Consider the following 17582-nt stretch of genomic DNA (forward strand, 5'->3'; position numbering starts at 1 on the left):
TACATTATTTGGGCTGTAGTTACCTTTGTGTTGTACTTTGGACACCCTAAGAAGGGTCGTCTTGGATTTGCCTTAGTATTTAAGTATCTCAATATAGCTTCAACTTCATAGAAGCATAAGAGAGGAGCCAAAGTACGTTTGCCAAAGGATGAAGAAGACAGTGATGATGACGACATTCTAACATCAACCAGAATCACAATGGAAAAACACACATATCAAAAGACACACAATAATCAATCCTCTAGGAGTTCCCAGTAAATCATCAGTTATAAAAGTCAAGCAAAAATAAATGGTCAATCAAGCAATAGAAAACAGAAAATCAGAAAATTTTAGCAAAGTAGCATAGATGAAATTCCATTTAGTAATTTTTAAATCATCCACAGGGTTGAATAAACAAAGTAGCAGTTTTCTTCCAGAAACGGAATTACACTGTATTTTTTTCAGAATAATAACTTGCAAAAAATTATTTCTTATGTTTTGCAAGTTATTTGTACTCGCCCAAAGATACTCATATTCTCTATCTTACGTGCCTCTAGAAGTGGGTGTAATTCACTAACATGTTTGCCCATTACATCAGGGTGAGAAAAAACTACAATATTGGAAAGATTAAAGACGTTATAATTTGTATTGTGACTTGTTCTTTACATAAAGAACAAACTTAGACAAAGTTTTCCAAACCAAATTTGAAGTTGGGTCCAAGACAAAGTTTTCCAAACCAAAGTTGAAGTTGGGTCCAGTTTCACATGAGTCAGCAATTTTTAAAAAAACACGGAGTAATTCATGTTGCAGTTGCACGAATTTAGACTCTTTAGTACACATACATTATTGTGAAGTTGAGCATCAATGGTCATAATGAGTTATCGAAATGAAAGACTTTTCTTGCTTATTAATGCTAAAATTAAGTTGCAAATTCAGAAGATTAAACAAGAGCATGTTTTAAGGTATCTAGAATAATAAATACACAATTACTAAGCTACTATTTTGGTCTCATCTCTGTTGTGACTTATTTGGTCATACAGATCATGCCTGAGCCTAGTAATTCCTCTTTCGAGGCCATTAACCATACCACTCCTTTATTATGATTAAATAAGAATCATCACCAGAAAAAACTCCAAACCAAAAGAGTTGAAAAGTAAAACAAAAGCAAATAACAGACTAAGAAATAATGCATAATACAAAAGGATATGTACTTGCCTTCCACCTGGACCGGACAGGGGCGAGTGTTTCCTTGTGCCTTGATCATCTTCTTCTAGGATTAAGGTTTCAGGATGAAGGGAAAGGGGCTTGGTTAGGGTTAGGGTTAGGGTTTCGAGATGAGGGAAAGGGGCTGGTTAGGGTTCGGGTTAGATTTAGGATTAGGGTTTCGGGATGAAGGAAAATGGGCTTGGTTAGGGTTAGGGTTAGGGTTTTGGGATGAGGGAAAGGGGCTAGTTAGGATTAGGGTTTCAGGATGAAGGAAAATTGGCTGGGTTTGGGTTAGGAGGGAGGGAGGTCTACTGGGTCATCTTCGAGGGAGGTGAGAACTCGGGATGAAGGGAGATGGAAGGGCTTCGAGTGTTTCGAAACACATAGAGGAAGGAAGGGGCTTCGCTGGAGAGAAATATAGCTTCAGGGTCTTCGAAACACAGAGAGGAAGGACATAAGGGACTTCTAGGGAGAGAAATTTCTTAAGGGTCATACAGATTATGCCGTGAGGACGGACGGAAGGGGCAACTGGGGAGAGAAAGGGGGAGAGGGGTCGAAGCAACACAGAGAGGTCTCGGGAAAGGAGAAACACAGAAGATGGGTTGAAACTTGGAGAGAATGAGGGAGCGCGAGGGGAAATGGGGGCAAACTTAATAAAATTAAAACGACTTCGTTTTATTTTTTTCATGTCATCGTCGTTTGCCCTACGTTTGCACCAGCCGACTACCTCCAGCATTTTTCTAACTTGAGACAAAGCAAAGAGCAAAATGAGCATCAAGGCTAACGGTGACGAAGGAAGGTTGTTCATCTCACCATGCGAGGAATTAAAGGTGACAAAGGCAAGACATGCCAAGAGACGAGAATGAGTAGCATTAAATGCACAGTGGCCTAAAGTAATGATGGCCTAGAGAAAGGTGCGAAGTACATTAACCAACACCAAGCATTTAATGCACTCCGCAACGGCAACGTGATCCGCATTAAAGCCCAAGACAACAATGGTGGAAAATCTCCTACATAGAAATCATACCTATGAGAATAAACATTGATTTGGATTTAAAGATGAGATGAATTGATTTTAGATAAAAAGTTAAAAGTTAAAAATAATATTGTTAGAATAATATTTTATAATATAATTATTATTTTGAGATTTGAAAAAGTTGAATTAAGATTTGAAAATTTTAAATTATTTATTATATTTTGTATGTAAATTTGAGAAAGTTATAATAATGAAATGAATTGAGATAAAACACTTTTTGAATCCAAACGGAACAAAAAAAGAGCCAATAAAGCCAAAACGAGCTCTAGAGTCTAAAGTGTTAATATAGTATTTTTCTTTCACTTTTCTTTAATTTAAGCATCAGAAAATATCCTTTTTCGGGGATCACCAGTTTCCCTCTCTTTTGATTTGTAGAGCTATTCGAGTCATGAGCGGCAGTTCAGGCTGATAGAAAATTGAGTTAACAATAAGGTCTGGTCTAGTTTCACAAACTTTTGAAATTATTTCATTTTATCTCATCTCATCTCATCTCATCTTATCTCAACATCTAAACATCATTTAAATACAAATATTTTTTAATTTTAACTTTTTTATCTAATAATTATTTACTCATTATAACTTTTTCTAAACATCTAAATAAAACACAAAAAATAATTCAATTTTTTTAAATCACAAAATAAAAATTATATTATAACATTTTTTTAACTTTATAATTTTTTATTCAATTTTTTTCTCTCATTTTTTAAAATCCCATAAAAATTTTAACTCATACTATTTTACTATTATTCACAAATTATCTCACTACTATTTATAAATTTCTCATTACATTTCATCTCACCTCTATAACCAAACGAGACTTAACTACTAATGAAAGACTAATTTGAAATATGACCTTAACTATTAAAAAAAATTAAAAAAATATTTTAATACTGAAATGTTAAAAAACAAAAATGGAAATCGCGTGCACAATGCCAGGGAAGACCTGGGCAGTTCCTCATGGGTCGCTTGACCTAGGCACGACGGCTTGGGTCGCACCAAGCGACGCTGCTTGGGTCAGGCAAGCCAATCTACCGTGTTTGGGTCGTCAGACTCCGGTGGTGTTACCTCACTATTCGCGTGACCTAGGTTCTTTTACCTTTTTATAATTTTATTATTAAATTAATTTTTAATTTTTAGATGATAAGTGGCAGCCCCTCTTTGGTAAGGAGGGATCGATTTAAAAGTTAAAAAGTTTGGGAACTATAAATTTAGAATTAAAATTTGGGAATTAATCTATCTAAAAATTAAACACATAGACTTAAATAGTATTTAACCCCATTTTAAATTAGAGTAGTGCTACGCGCCTCTCAATTTGCCTCCTTCGTGTGTCTAAGTGTAATTTGTAATTTTTTTTCTTTTTATTTTAAATATTTGTTAAACATGTTTAAATATTTTTAAAAAATAAAAAATATTAATATATTAATGGTCACTTTTATAATCAATAAATAAATTTTAAAAAAATTAAATATATAAACTGTCAAAATGAATAGATAAAATAAAAAGACATAGTAACATTATTCTTTAAATTAATATACCTAAAGAGAAAGGGCATGAAGTTAAATAGCATTTTAGATTAGATAAATGTTATGTATCAGTCACTATTTATTCTTATATCTTATATTTATATTTTTTTATAGAGTGTGAGATATTTTTTATAAGATATAAAATATGAGATGATAAATAATAATTAATTATAAGATTTTTTTAAGATTAATCCTATTTTATTAGGCTACCGTTGCTTGTAACGCGTATCCTACTTTCCTTCTCTTGGATCCGTTCTGAATTAGTTTGGCCTTATCCCGCACCAATTACACCGTAACAAATAATAGGTTGTCCGAATTGAAACTTGAAAGCCTCTTTCCCAAAACCCAACGGGGAGGCCAAGGCAAGGCAGGCATGGCGGATATGCTGCCGCCGGCGTTAAAGCCAGTGTCCCCGCAAGATTGGGAGACCCTCATCGACGACTTTCAGTACGGCGGTCTTCGCCGGCACAAATGGACCTCCCTCTCCCCAGTCCTTCTCGACCTCGCCCTCTCCACAATCCTTAAAAGGGACTTCCCTCTCAAGCTCCACCTCCTTCTCTTCCTCGAAGAATTCTCCGACTCCTTCTTCCTCGAACCCATTTTCCTAGACCGCCTCCTTGATTCCCTCCGTCTCGTCATCCAATCCCCCGCCGACGGTTTTCACATTACCTTACCTCTCAAAGATCAGTTTCTCGTCTCCACCACCTCCATTTTCATCTCCCTCGACATCTTCAACAAGTTTCACATCCGCTACGCCGAGAGCTTGGTCGAACTTTTGTTAATCATTGTCAACCGCCCCAACCATGGGCCCGATCGGCAGACGCGTGCCGTGGCGTGCGAGTGCTTGAGAGAATTGGAACGCTTTTACCCTTGTTTGCTCTCCGACATCGCCGGCCACCTCTGGAGCTTGTGCCAAAACGAGCGGACCCACGCCTCGCAGAGCTATATTCTTCTGTTCACTTTGGTGATACACAACATCGTGGCTCTCAAGTCCAACGTGTCCGTGCTAAACACTTCTGTTCCTTTGGTTCCCTTCAATGTGCCGCAGTCTCTGCTAGCCGGTGGTTCTTCCAACTCGACGAATATGGGCTTGAACTACAAGGAGCTGAGGAGGGCGATGGCGTTCTTGCTGGAGTCGCCGCAGGTGTTGACGCCGTGCGGGATGGTGGAGTTTATGGCGATGATAACACCGGTAGCTATATCTTTGGAATTGCAGCCGTCGATGTTGAAGGTGCAGTTCTTCGGGATGGTATCTTCCTATAATCCAATATTGTGCCATGTAGTTTTGATGTTGTATTTGCGGTTCGTGGATGCGTTCGATGGGCAAGAGAGCGAGATTGCCCACCGGCTTATATTGATGTCGAGAGAAGCGCAGCATTATTTGGTCTTTCGGTTGCTCGCTCTTCATTGGCTGATGGGTTTCAACGAACTGATCTCGAGTGGAGAAGTGAAGAAAAAAAAGGCAATGGCCGTTGAGATGAGGTTGAGCTTCTATCCCAGAGTGTTTGATCCGCTTGCATTGAAGGCTTTGAAACTTGACTTGCTTGCTTTCTGCTCGATATGTATAGAGAGCCTGAAATCGGAGAGTGCCTTGGACGCGGGGAAGTCTGTGGATAAGCTATTTGGAGATGGTCTTGTGTCTGTATCAGCTTTCAAGTGGTTGCCTCCAGGGAGCACGGAAACTGCAGTGGCATTCCGCGCTTTCCGTGAGTTCTTGATAGGTGGGTCGTCACATTCTGCCACTGATCCTTCCACCATTAGAACTCTCTTGGAATCCACCATCTTCAATACTTTACAGGTATTTTGGGGTTTTCATTCTCTTTCTTTGTTCACCTATTCTTCTCATGATATATCAAAATTAATAATTATTCTATCGGAGTTAAAAGACAGTAGCACAGATCTGAAAAGGACTTAGACTGTGTCTGTCTCGCGGCAAATTGAACTACTGAAGAAATATATATTGGTAAAGCTACTTGAAGATATATCATATACAATAAATAGGCATTCCATTCCATTGCTCTTCCAGAACTGTTTTGTCAAAACTAATGAAGATATGTGAGGCTCATCCTTTAGCACGAGTGGGATTTTAGGGTTTGATGAATTAGGAGAAGGGCTTAAATCTTGGGTTTGTAAAAGAGGAGAGAAGAAAAACTTTTGAGACTGGTTAGGAGTTGTGTACAGTACCCTTGGACAGTGTCATTATAAAGTGAAGAAGGAATATAGCCAACTATGGCTGAGCCTCAGCCACTGTCCTGAGGCTTACTGACTGACCTTGATGCCCCTCAACTTGATCACTGAGAAATGGTGAGTTGCCGTCAGTCAGAGGAGCTGTGCATTTACAACGGCCGGGTTGGTGCTTTGTTTAGGGTTGGAACTTCAAATGATTGTTGCCCTTCAAACAGTTGGGTTAGTGCTTAAGGCCTTGTTTGGTTACGCAGTTCAGATGAGATGAGATGAAATGTTCTGTTGAAAATTGAATAAAATATTATTATAATATAATTTTTTAATATTAATTTTGTTTTGGGATTAAAAAAAGTTGAATTGTTTATTATATTTTGTGTGGTAGTTTAAGAAAGCTGTAATGATTATATGAGATGAGATGAGATAGTTTGGTTTTGTGTAACCAAACCAACTTTTTAGGAGTCATAGTTCTTTGAATGTTTTTTCTGAAACGAGATGGCTTCTAGTTTGAGAGAGATTGATAGAAGAACTGAGCCAGATCTGGAACTCGGCCACCATCAAGGCTGAACTCATAGGATTTAGAGCTCAACCATATGGATCTTGATATCTCTACCTCTCCACAACAGTACTGCGACTCCACTAACATCCCTCCCCCCTCCTGTCCGAAAACATTATGGAACGACTTCCACTCGGGTGGGACTAACTTGGGTGATGTCGAGAAGGGTGATTGATCTTCTAGCTTCTTGGAGAGGCCTTCAGGCTAGCTCTCATATTGCAGCAAGATGGTCCCAATATGCTGATGGTGGTGCATTTGGAGGGAAAGGAATGACAGAAGTTTCGAAGATCAAGAGTGATCAATGGAAGAGCTTAGGAAATTGTTTTTCAATACTTTATTTCATTGGTCGGTTGGAAGTGATTTCAATGGAATGAGTTTCCATGAATTTCTTGTATCGCTGAACTAGCATGTTCAGGTGATGCTCTTGTATATGTCCCATATACCTGGGCTTTTGCCTATTCTTATGATCAATAAAATTTGTTTTTCCGATAAAAAAAGGCTCCTTAGCCCTCCAAATGCTCCTCCAGGTAAAATATTGTTATTTGGATTCATGAAGGCCCTATGGAAAGAGCAAACAAAGAGTTTCCCTTTCCTAGGGAGAGTCCACCACATCTTGTCTACCTCTTGATTTGTTATTGTCATGGAATTTAATGAGCTCAAGAATTATGAGAAGACACCAACTTCACAATGATGGGTTGTTATAAGGAAATCAACATTCTACTTAAGATAACTACCAAAAATCTCTAATAACTCAGCCAATGATGCCTCATAATCACACACAATCTTATAAACAACAGGAAAGGTGTAGTTGAGGGCCCTCTGTCAACACTAAGTGTCATGCCAGATTATGATCTTGGAACCATCCCCACCATAAGTCTCGACACCCCCCATCCCCTTCTGATGCTCTTCCATTTCCCCACTCCATAGACCTCTTGTAGCTCTATAGTGCAGCCCCCTTCCCAAAAGCACCCCTATATTTGGAATCAATCACCACTTTCCTCAAGGCCTTCCTCCTTTGGTGATACCACCACAACCATTGTCCAAGAAGAGCCCCTCATGTTTCGAATCCCCAACCCACCCCCTGTGATCCCCGAACATGCCATATCCCAACTGACTAGGTTTGATTTAAACTCTCCTACGTTGGACAGTTTTTATATACTTTAATTTCCATGATTTTGTATCTTTTTCAATTTCTAGCTCGATGGCTTTCTTGTACACTCCTTGTTAAACTTTGATTGCACCTTTTGCACTTTTTAATGAAATTCTTAGTGCTTATCGAAGAGTAAAACTAAAATTTCTGCTTGTAACATTTGGATTAAATGGTAGGATGGAGAACTTCATCTCGTTCCAGTGCTCAGTCTCCAGATCTTGGAATTGTTTCCAAGGGATATGGACCAACAATACTAAAATGGCAAGAAGATGGGATTTTCAGTGCTTTTGGTGAGCTTATGATTAATAGAATTTTCAGATTTATGATTAGGATTTTCAAAGAAAGGATTAGGGTTCAAAAATTGACTAGTGTTTCAGAATTGATGGTGAATGAAGCAAGAGCTGTGTTTGTAAAAGTGCATTTAAGCGTAGAGCTCCAAGGCCAAATTGTTGACTTACTAAAAGCAAAGCCCAATTACAGAAGCGTACATTAAGCGCTCTTTTTGGTGCTTTTTTTAGTGAACTTAAAGCACCAAAAGCAAAATTTTTTTATTTGTCCCAAAAATATAGAAATTATTTGTTTTAACCATCACTGAAAGAAAAACTATTCGTGTTTATCTAAACCCTTAATTTAGATGAAGTAGATGATGAGGATTACAAATATTTTGATAACGATGATGATGGTCTTATGCTGAATAATAAGGGTGATTATATACTTTAGGTAATCATGCCTTGGCACTCAAAACTCAAAATTCCATTACTAAAGTCTCTGAATTCATTGAACACAACGAAATATATATTGACTCACTTTAGTTAATGTAGCAGGACCAGGACTTTTAATTAAAACCCAAGAAAACTTTCCCAAGAGAAAATTGTAGAATAATCTAGACAAAACACAATGAAAAAATTAGTCCAAAAAAAAAAAAAAAATTATGCTGATTTTTATGAGATTTCATATCTGCACTGCACATAAGAATACCATAACTCAAATGAAGAACCTAATTTAATATTGTTTACCCTATGGTACCTTTAATATAAGATTCAAAAGCATATACATCTTGCTTTGATCAATTATCACGTGATGACCCTACGATTGAAGAGATTTAAGCTGCCAAAACTAGAAATCACTGTAAAGACAGACAAGACTCTTATTTGATGGCTCCATCAGAAGGAGATAAGTCTAGCTACTTCTTGGGCTCTTGAGTTTTCAATTGGCTAGATGCACTTTGTCACTCTGACAATATTAAATGGCAATCTGGACTTGTCTTTCTACCAATATCAAGTAGTTTGGATTACATACACTCTGGTGGTACGTTGGATCTGATTCCATCGCCGGAAGTGGAAGATGGTGAGATTGTTGTACGGAACGTCGTTTGTGAAGTGTCGAATGGAGGGGAACTCAAGCTGATCATGTCTCTGGCTCTCTTGGTTAAGGGTGTACATCTGTTGGATTTGATTCCTAGGTTCTTCTAGCCAATTTTTTCTGTTGAGGAGTTACGACAACCTGAGTTGGATGATGGTTCGATGTTGGATATTTCTGGAGATTTGCAGTTGGTTAGTTCACCTGAAGATGTTTCGGTTGAGCCTAATCTTCAAATGTCGTTAATAGAGGGAGATTGTGATGATGAAGAGGTGGGTAATCCAACTCCTTTGGCTTTACGCACTCTTCCGCCTTAGTCCGCATCCATATTAGCTTTGGATTGGGTTTTAAAAGATGTTGAGGAATTACATGCATGCGTGGGGAGATCTTGTGACAGTTATGAAGAGCAATTTAAGGCTCTTCTTGTTGCAATCGAAGCTGGTCAGTCTACGGGTTTGAAGTCAGCTGCAAAGGAGGATCTTAGGCTTCATGGGAAGAATGATACGCCCTCCCTTTCAATCTGTCCCTCCCAACACTTCCCTCCTTATTATGATGACTTGTACAAAGAGGGATTAGTGACGTTAATAAGCGTCTTTGTATTAGGTCTCTCCTTTGTAATTAGAAAATTGATATCCTTTGTCTCCAAGAAATGAAGCTGAGTTTTATTGATAGAAGTATTATTCGTAGCTTGTGGGGGTGTTCTTTTGTGGGTTGGACTTATTTAGCTTCTCTGGGAGCTTCAGGAGGTGTTTTGTTGATGTGGGATAATAGAATGGTGGAGTTAGTGGAGGAGTGTATTGGAAATTTTTCTGCGGCATGTTCTTTTAAAAATATTGAGGATGGGTGGAAGTGGGCTCTTGCGGAAGTTTATGGGCCTAATTTGGATAGGGATAGAAGCTTCTTGTGGAAGGAATTGGCGGGTTTGTATTATTTGTGGGATTTGCCTTGGTGTATGTGTGGGGATTTCAACATAATTCGATTTCCCAGTGAGTGGGCGGGAGTATCTAGTTTGTCTTCGGCTGGCTTGAAGCTGATGGGTTTGTTGATATGGTTAGGAGCTGGTGGGTTTCTTATTAGTTCACGAGAAACCCTAGTTTCACACTTGCAGGTAAACTTAAAGCCTTGAAGGTTGATTTAAAGAAGTGGAATAGTGAAGTTTTTGGGAACATTTAGTTGCAGAAAATCTCTTTTGGAGGAGTTGCATGTTTTAGAGGTTGGGGAGGAGAATGAGGTTATGAATGAGGAGTCTTTGTCAAGGAAGAAAGAAGTGGTGTCCAAGCTTGAGAGGGTTTTATTGATGGAAGAGATATCTTGGAGGCAAAAATTGAGGGTGCTTTGGCTAAAAGAGGGTGACAAGTGTACTAAATTTTTTCACAGTGGCTAACTCACATAGGCGTAGTAATGCTATTGAGTTGCTTCATTCTGAAAATTTTTTGTTTCATCCCTTAATGAGATTCAGAATCACATTGTGCAGTTTTATGAAGCTCTCCTAATTGAGACAGCAGAGTGGAGACCTAATCTTGATGGTTTTCTTTTTGATTCTTTGGATTATTGTTCAGCAAGCTGGTTGGAGAGACCGTTCGAGGATAATGAGATTTATCAAGTGGTTTTTGGGATTAGTAAAGACAAAGCCCATGGTCCAGATGGCTTTTCTATGGATTCTTTTCAAGTGTGTTGGGATATTGTGGAAGAAGATGTGATGTGGGTTTTTCAGGAATTCTTTTCCTTTCAAAAGTTGAGAATTCCCCTAATGACACTTTTATTCCCTCATTTCCAAAATATCTGGGGCTTCAGAGTTGAAGGATTTTCGCCCTATCAGCCTTGTAAATGGGATTTATAAGATAATCTCTAAGGTGCTAGCAAATCGTATGAGTACGGTGATGGATAAGATTATTTTTAAGCCTCAAAATGCTTTTTTTGGGGTAGGCAAATACTTTATTCCTTGCGAATGAATGTTTAGATGCTCGTTTGAGGGTAGGCGTTCTAGGAGTTTTTTGTAAGCTTGATATGGAAATGGCGTACAATCATGTAAATTGAAATTTCCTTTTCTATATGCTCGGGAGATGTGGTTTTGGAGATAGGTAGTGTGGGTGGATTAGACATTGTGTCTCAACCGCTTAGTTTTCAGTGTTAGTCAATGGAAATCCTTGTGGTTTTTTTTTTTCAGAGTTCGAGGGGTTTGAGATAGGGGGAACTGTTATCTCCTTTCCTCTTTTTTATCATCATGGAGGCTTTGAGTCGTATGGTGGAGGTTTCTGTAGAGGGGTTTCTCTCAGGTTTTTCGGTGGGAAATGCTAATAATGGAACTATCACAATTTCTCATATGCTTTTTGCAGATGACACTCTTATCTTTTGTAATGTTGATCGTGAGCAAATTCAAGCCTTAAGGGCCGTGTTATTATGTTTTGAAGTTGTTTCGGCCCTTAAGGTGAATTTAGAAAATTCCGAGATGGTTCCAGTGGGGGATGTGCGGAATATTAACTGTTTGGCAGATCTTTTGGGCTGTAAAGTGGCTTCTGTACCTATGAAATATCTTGGTCTTCCGTTGGGGGCGTCTTTCAAGGCTAAGAGTATTTGGGATGGGGTGGTTGAAAAGATTGAGAAAAGATTGGCAGGATGAAAGTGACCATACTTATCAAAAGGGGATAGAATTACTCTTATCAAAAGTACTCTTTCCAACATTTCGACTTTATTATGTTTCTTTATTCCCATTGCCTGCGAGAGTGGCAAATTGGTTTGAGAAGTTAATTCGTGCATTTTTGTGGGGTGGGGTGGAGTGGGAGAGGAGAATAAAATTCATCTTGTGAGTTGGAATAGAGTTTGCTTTCCTATTGCAAATGGAGGTTTGGGGGTTCGAAAGTTGATTAGTTTCAATAAGGCTTTGTTGGGGAAGTGGTTGTGAGGTATCAATTGGAAGGGGAATTGTTGTGGAGGGAGATTGTTGATCGGAAATATGGGAGTGATTGGGGACTTGGTGTTCTAAGGAGGTTAGGGGGACTTATGGTGTAAGTCTTTGGAAATTCATTAGAAAGGGGTGGGAGGATTTTGTTAAATATGTTAATTTTGTTGTTGGAGAGGGTTCAAGGATCCATTTTTGGTTTGATGTTTGGTGTGGCAAGTGTGTTCTTTTTAGAGAGTTCCCGGCTATTTTTCGTATGGTAGCTAATTTGCATGCATCCGTTTCAGATTTGTTGATCCGTTCTAATGGAGCCTTGCATTGATGTTTGTTTTATTAGAGCTGTTCAGGATTGGGAACTTGATGAGGTTGCGGATTTTTTCAGCTTCTTGTATTCTCTAGATATTGGAGGTAATGAGAGGGACATAATATTATGGAAGCATACGCCATACGGGGAGTAAAATTTTTTCGGTTCAGTCATATTTTTTTTTATTGGTAAATACGAATTTTATTAAAGAAAGGCGAAGCTAAGTACACGAGACATATACAAGAGCAATACCTAGGCATGGGTGTCTAAAGATACAAGGAAATCATGTACGCTCTTGCCGTTAAAGTCTATTACAATTGACCAATGGAATAAAATTTGAAGAAAAAAAGTTCTAAGCTCGTCCATTGTCCGTTCACGATACTCAAAGTTGCGACCATTCCTTTCCATCCAGATGCACCACCATAGACAAATTGGAATCATCTTCCACATAGCTGCAATTTGAGAATTATCTCGGAGGCCTTGCTAGCTGACCAAAAATTCAACAACCATTCTTGGCATCACCCATTGGAGCCCCGCTCTAGGAAAGATATCCATCCAGGTGCACCACCATAGACAAATTGGAATCATCTTCCACATAGCTACAATTTGAGAATTACCCTGGAGGCCTTGACAACAGGCCAAAAATTCAACAACCATTTTTGGCATCACCCAAAGGAGCCTTGCTCTAGCAAAGATATCATTCCACAAACTCATAGCCGTATCACAATGCAATAATAGGTGATCCACAAACTCCCCACTTGTTTTGCACATATAACACCAATCCAACACAATAAGTCAGCGTTTCCTTGGATTATCTAAGGTGAGAATCTTCCCTAATGAAGCTGTCCATACAAAAAAGAAGCTTTTAGAGGGGCCTTAGTCTTCCAAATGTTCTTCCAGGAGAACACTCTTGTAGAATGTCTCATTAGGGACTTATAGTACGACCGGACAGTAAATCTTCCCTTCTTGGACGGTGACCATATCATTGTATCAGCTCCTCCATTCACTCTATAGTTATACACGAGGGAAAAAATCTGCAAATGTGTCAATTTCCCAGTCTTGCACAGCTCTAATAAAAATGATATTTCATTGAGGAGAGCCACTAGATAGATCCATGAGTTCTGCAACTATAGCCTCCTGTCGTCTTGCAATGCTGTATAAAGTTGGGTAGGCTTCCTTAAGAATTCGGTCTCCACACCAAAGGTCATTCCAGAATTTAATTCTGGAGCCATCCCCAACTGCAAAGTGTGTATATCGCTGAAAGTTGGTCCAACCTCTTCTCATGTTTTTCCAAAGCCCCACCCCATGTGGTCCGCTCACCTCGTTCGAGCAACATCCTCCCCACAATCCACCATACTTTAGCTCTATGATAACTCTCCACAATGCTCCCCTTTCATTGTGGTATCTCCACAACCATTTACCCAATAAAGCTTTATTGAAAACCAGCAAGTTCTGAATTCCCAGCCCACCTTCACGTATTGGGGTGCAAACTGTATCCCAATTCACCAAGTGAAACTTGAATTCTTCGTCTATTCACACCCCCCCCCCAAACAAGAAATCTCTTTGCAACTTCTCTAGCCGGTAAGCCACCTTGACTGTTCAGCATTGAACTTCTTTTCCGTGGAAGCATGTTTGCCTGTTTGGAGGTCTCACTGCCGTCCAAAGTTTTTTTATATGGACAGCATTACTTGGGAAAATTTTGATGATCGATAATTTGAGGAAGCGTGGCTTGGTTGTTATGGAGTGGTGCTTCATGTGTAAGAAACATGGTGAATCAGTGGATCATTTACTTCTACATTGTGAGGTGGCTAAGGCTTTGTGAAATGGTGTTTTTTGTAGAGCTGGGCTGGCTTGGGTAATGCCTATGAAAATAGTGGATTTACTTGCGTGTTGGAATGGGCTGCATAGTTGTCCTCAAGTGGCTGCTACGTGGAAGATGGTTCCTTTGTGTCTTATGTGGTGTATTTGGTGGGAAAGGAACAAGCGGTGCTTTTATAATAAGGAGCGTACTGTAGAGAAAATCTGGAAATTTTTTGTGTGCCCTTTACTTCAATGGTTTTCTGCTATTGTACTTAATGGAGGGTCTGCTAATGAACTTTGGTTTTCGTTTTCTGATTCTAGAATGTAATTAGGTGTTTCTTTTGTATAATTCCTGTATACACGGGTTTCGCCTATTTCATTTGATGAATAAATGTGTCTTTCTTACTTATAAAAAAAAAAATCACTTATGACTAACATTGTAAAAACATTTACGAGTTTGTATGGTCTATGACTTTCAGTATGGAATCTTATTCTGCTTGTTTATTCAGATCCGATCTATTCTTACTTTTTCAACTCTTTTCCAGCGGATGCTAGTGGACATGATGTTGGAGTATCAAAGATTGGTTCCAGTGATTGTTGCTTTTATTGACCGCTTGCTGGGCTGTCAAAAACACCATTGGTTGGGAGAACGCCTGCTTCAGACATTTGATGAGAATTTGATTCCAAAAGTCAAAATGGACTATAAATTGGTTTCTTGCTTCCCAATATTTGATAGAATTGCTGAAAATAATACAATACCGCCTAGTCGATTGTTAGAGCTTCTGACCAAATTTATGGTTTTCCTTGTTAAGAAACATGGGCCAGATACAGGACTGAAATCTTGGTCTCAGGGGAGTAAAGTTCTTGGTGTCTGTCGAACCATGCTGATGCACCACCATAGTTCTAGATTGTTCTGTAGACTGTCTCGCCTCCTTGCATTTTCTTGCCTTTATTTTCCAGATTTGGAGGTTCGTGACAATGCAAGGTATGGATATAGAAATCGGTTCCCTCCAATCCCCCGTCGAAGTCGGATTTCATTTACTTCTATTCTTCTGCTATCATTACAGTTGAAGTTTAATGAGCTTTTCCTCTCTATAAAGTAATGGTAATTAAGAAAATTTGTAAGGGATCTGCGAATTATAAATGACACATTGTTAGCTTTTGCTACTGATTTTTCTAATTATTATCAACTATGGAATTTGGCAGGATCTATCTGCGGATGCTAATCTGTATACCCGGAAAGAAGCTTAGAGATATGCTCAACCTTGGGGAGCAATTCCTTGGAATTTCGCCATCTCCACATTCTAGCTCATTTTTCAATATTCAGTCTCCTCTAACTTCTCACGATCTCAAGAAATTGAGAAACGTCTCATCCTATGTTCACCTTGAGCGGGTGATACCCTTGCTTGTCAGACAATCTTGGTCCTTGTCTTTGTCAACTTTCGGTGTTGGTAATAACAAACCCGATTACCTACAGGGCATCACAGACAGTGAATCTCCAGGTGAGGAAAAGGATATTGATGGAAGTACAGATATCCAGATTCTAGAAACTGAAAGGATTGGTCAGCCGCAGGAACCATTGCGTGTGATGGATTCAAAGATTTCAGAGATCTTAGGAACATTAAGAAGGCATTTTTCTTGCATACCAGATTATAGACATATGCCAGGACTTAAGGTTAAAATATTTTGTACTTTGAGATTTGAATCTGAGCCTTTCAATCGTGTTTGGGGGGGAGTCAACTCTCCTGCTAGTGGTGTGGATGGATTAGATACCCTTCCTGCTATGTATGCAACTGTGCTAAATTTTTCATCCTCCGCACCATATGGATCTATTGCATCATATCACATACCTTTTCTTCTTGGAGAACCTCCCAGAAATGGGTACGTATCTGGTGAAAGTATGCCATTAGATATTGTTCCTGTAAATAGTGGCCCTGGAGAACAGAAAAGTTTTAGAGCTCCTGTAACAATTGAATTAGAGCCACGGGAACCAACACCCGGTCTTCTTGATGTTTCCATTCAAACAAATTCAGAAAACGGCCAAATCATTCGTGCTCAGCTTCATGGTATCTCAGTAGGCATAGAAGACATGTTTCTCAGGGCTATTGCTCCACCCGACACCCCGGTAGAGGCAATGCCTGGTTATTACTCAGACTTGTTCACTGCACTCTGGGAGGCATGTGGTACTTCTTCCAACACAGGTCGGGAGACCTTTCCACTGAAAGGAGGCAAAGGGATTGCAGCTATTAGTGGGACCCGATCAGTCAAGCTACTTGAAGTCACTGCAACCTCTTTGATTCGGGCAACCGAGCGCTACCTGGCTCCATTTGTTGTAAGTGTGATTGGTGAACCACTTGTTAATATTGTGAAGAACAGCGGAATCATCAGAGACGTAAGCTGGAAGGATGTGGCTTCAGATTCTTCCCCTGATGCGTCTACGTCGGTATCTGGTTTTGATGGAGGCCCACTTCATCTTACGTACTTCGCCGGTGAAGATGAGAGTGAAAGTCTTGTCAGTACCAGCAAAAAGACCATGGGATGCTTTCATATTTTGATATTTCTTCCACCAAGGTTCCATCTCCTTTTCCAATTGGAGGTATGTGATATTTCAACTTTGGTTCAAATCAGAACTGATCATTGGCCATGCTTAGCTTATATTGATGATTATTTGGAAGCTTTATACTTGGCGTAGGGGAAACTTCTTTCCATAATGATTATTTGCTTCATTTGTTTCTTTGTACGCTGCTGTAAGAGCGTTAGCATTTTGATTCACTTTCTTTTTCTATATACTGTTTCCCCCACGCGGATATTTTTGTTCTTTGTGTTCAATATAAACTCGTGTAAATACCCTGGAAGCGAGTCCTTTCCGATGTTCTATAAATTCAATCCTTTTTGGGCATTTCATTTCATGCGACGTTCTCTCTCTCTCTCTCTCTCTCTCCATGAATCAAGGACGGACATTTTCCCCCCTTAAAACGAGTAATTCTACATACAACCGTGAAGTGCGTAAACGCCGCGTAATCGCTTTAAAAAAGAGTGGGATCCACTATTAAAAAATTAATTTATTTCATGTGGGTCCAATGTTTTATTCACTTTTTTCAAAGTGATTACGCGACGGTTGCACAATTCACGATTGTAAATATCTTTTCTCTAAAACAATTAGGTGTTGGTTTCAAGGTTTTTTTTTTTTTTTTTTTTAAGTGAGACTTCTGTCATTGGATGTGGGGGGAAATTCCATGAGCAAATAGTAAATATGTATCTCTCATCAGTCATCACGTATCTGCTTATCCGTTTGACCATTTTTTAAGATAATTGTAATTTTTTTAATTAATATTTACAAATTTTCATATATATATATATATATTATATTTCTTATTGGTTATCATATGGCAATAATGCCAAGTAGCAATCTCGATGTTAGTCAATTTGATAAAAGATGAACGAAAAGGGCCTCGTTTAGTTACAGATATGATACGAGAAATAGTATTAAAATAATTTATTAGTAGTAGTGAAATGATTTAACTTAAAGTTTTCTATAAGATTTTGGAAAAATAAAAAAAAGGTTAAATAAAAAAATTAGAAAGTTAAA

General features: G+C 38.8%; 1 protein-coding gene across 1 annotated transcript; it reads left to right on the forward strand.

Annotated features, from left to right (window-relative positions):
- The first annotated feature begins 4036 nt into the window (after window positions 1–4036).
- On the forward strand, window positions 4037–16903 carry LOC109006095 (AP-5 complex subunit beta-1). The gene is made up of 3 exons (XM_018985266.2): window positions 4037–5542; window positions 14539–14978; window positions 15200–16903. Exons 1-3 carry the CDS (start codon window positions 4118–4120, stop codon window positions 16683–16685), a joined length of 3351 nt encoding a protein of 1116 aa, XP_018840811.1. The 5' UTR covers window positions 4037–4117; the 3' UTR covers window positions 16686–16903.
- The last annotated feature ends 679 nt before the right edge of the window (window positions 16904–17582 follow it).

This window comes from Juglans regia, chromosome 13, assembly GCF_001411555.2.
Source record: "Juglans regia cultivar Chandler chromosome 13, Walnut 2.0, whole genome shotgun sequence".
Lineage (NCBI taxonomy): Eukaryota > Viridiplantae > Streptophyta > Magnoliopsida > Fagales > Juglandaceae > Juglans > Juglans regia.

Coding starts and splice junctions, on each gene's coding strand:
- LOC109006095 (XM_018985266.2), top strand. CDS start 4,118: ATGGCGGATATGCTGCCGCCGGCGTTAAAGCCAGTGTCCCCGCAAGAT. Junction 5,543..14,538: donor CCATCTTCAATACTTTACAG/GTATTTTGGGGT, acceptor ACTCTTTTCCAG/CGGATGCTAGTGGACATGAT. Junction 14,979..15,199: donor GAGGTTCGTGACAATGCAAG/GTATGGATATAG, acceptor GGAATTTGGCAG/GATCTATCTGCGGATGCTAA.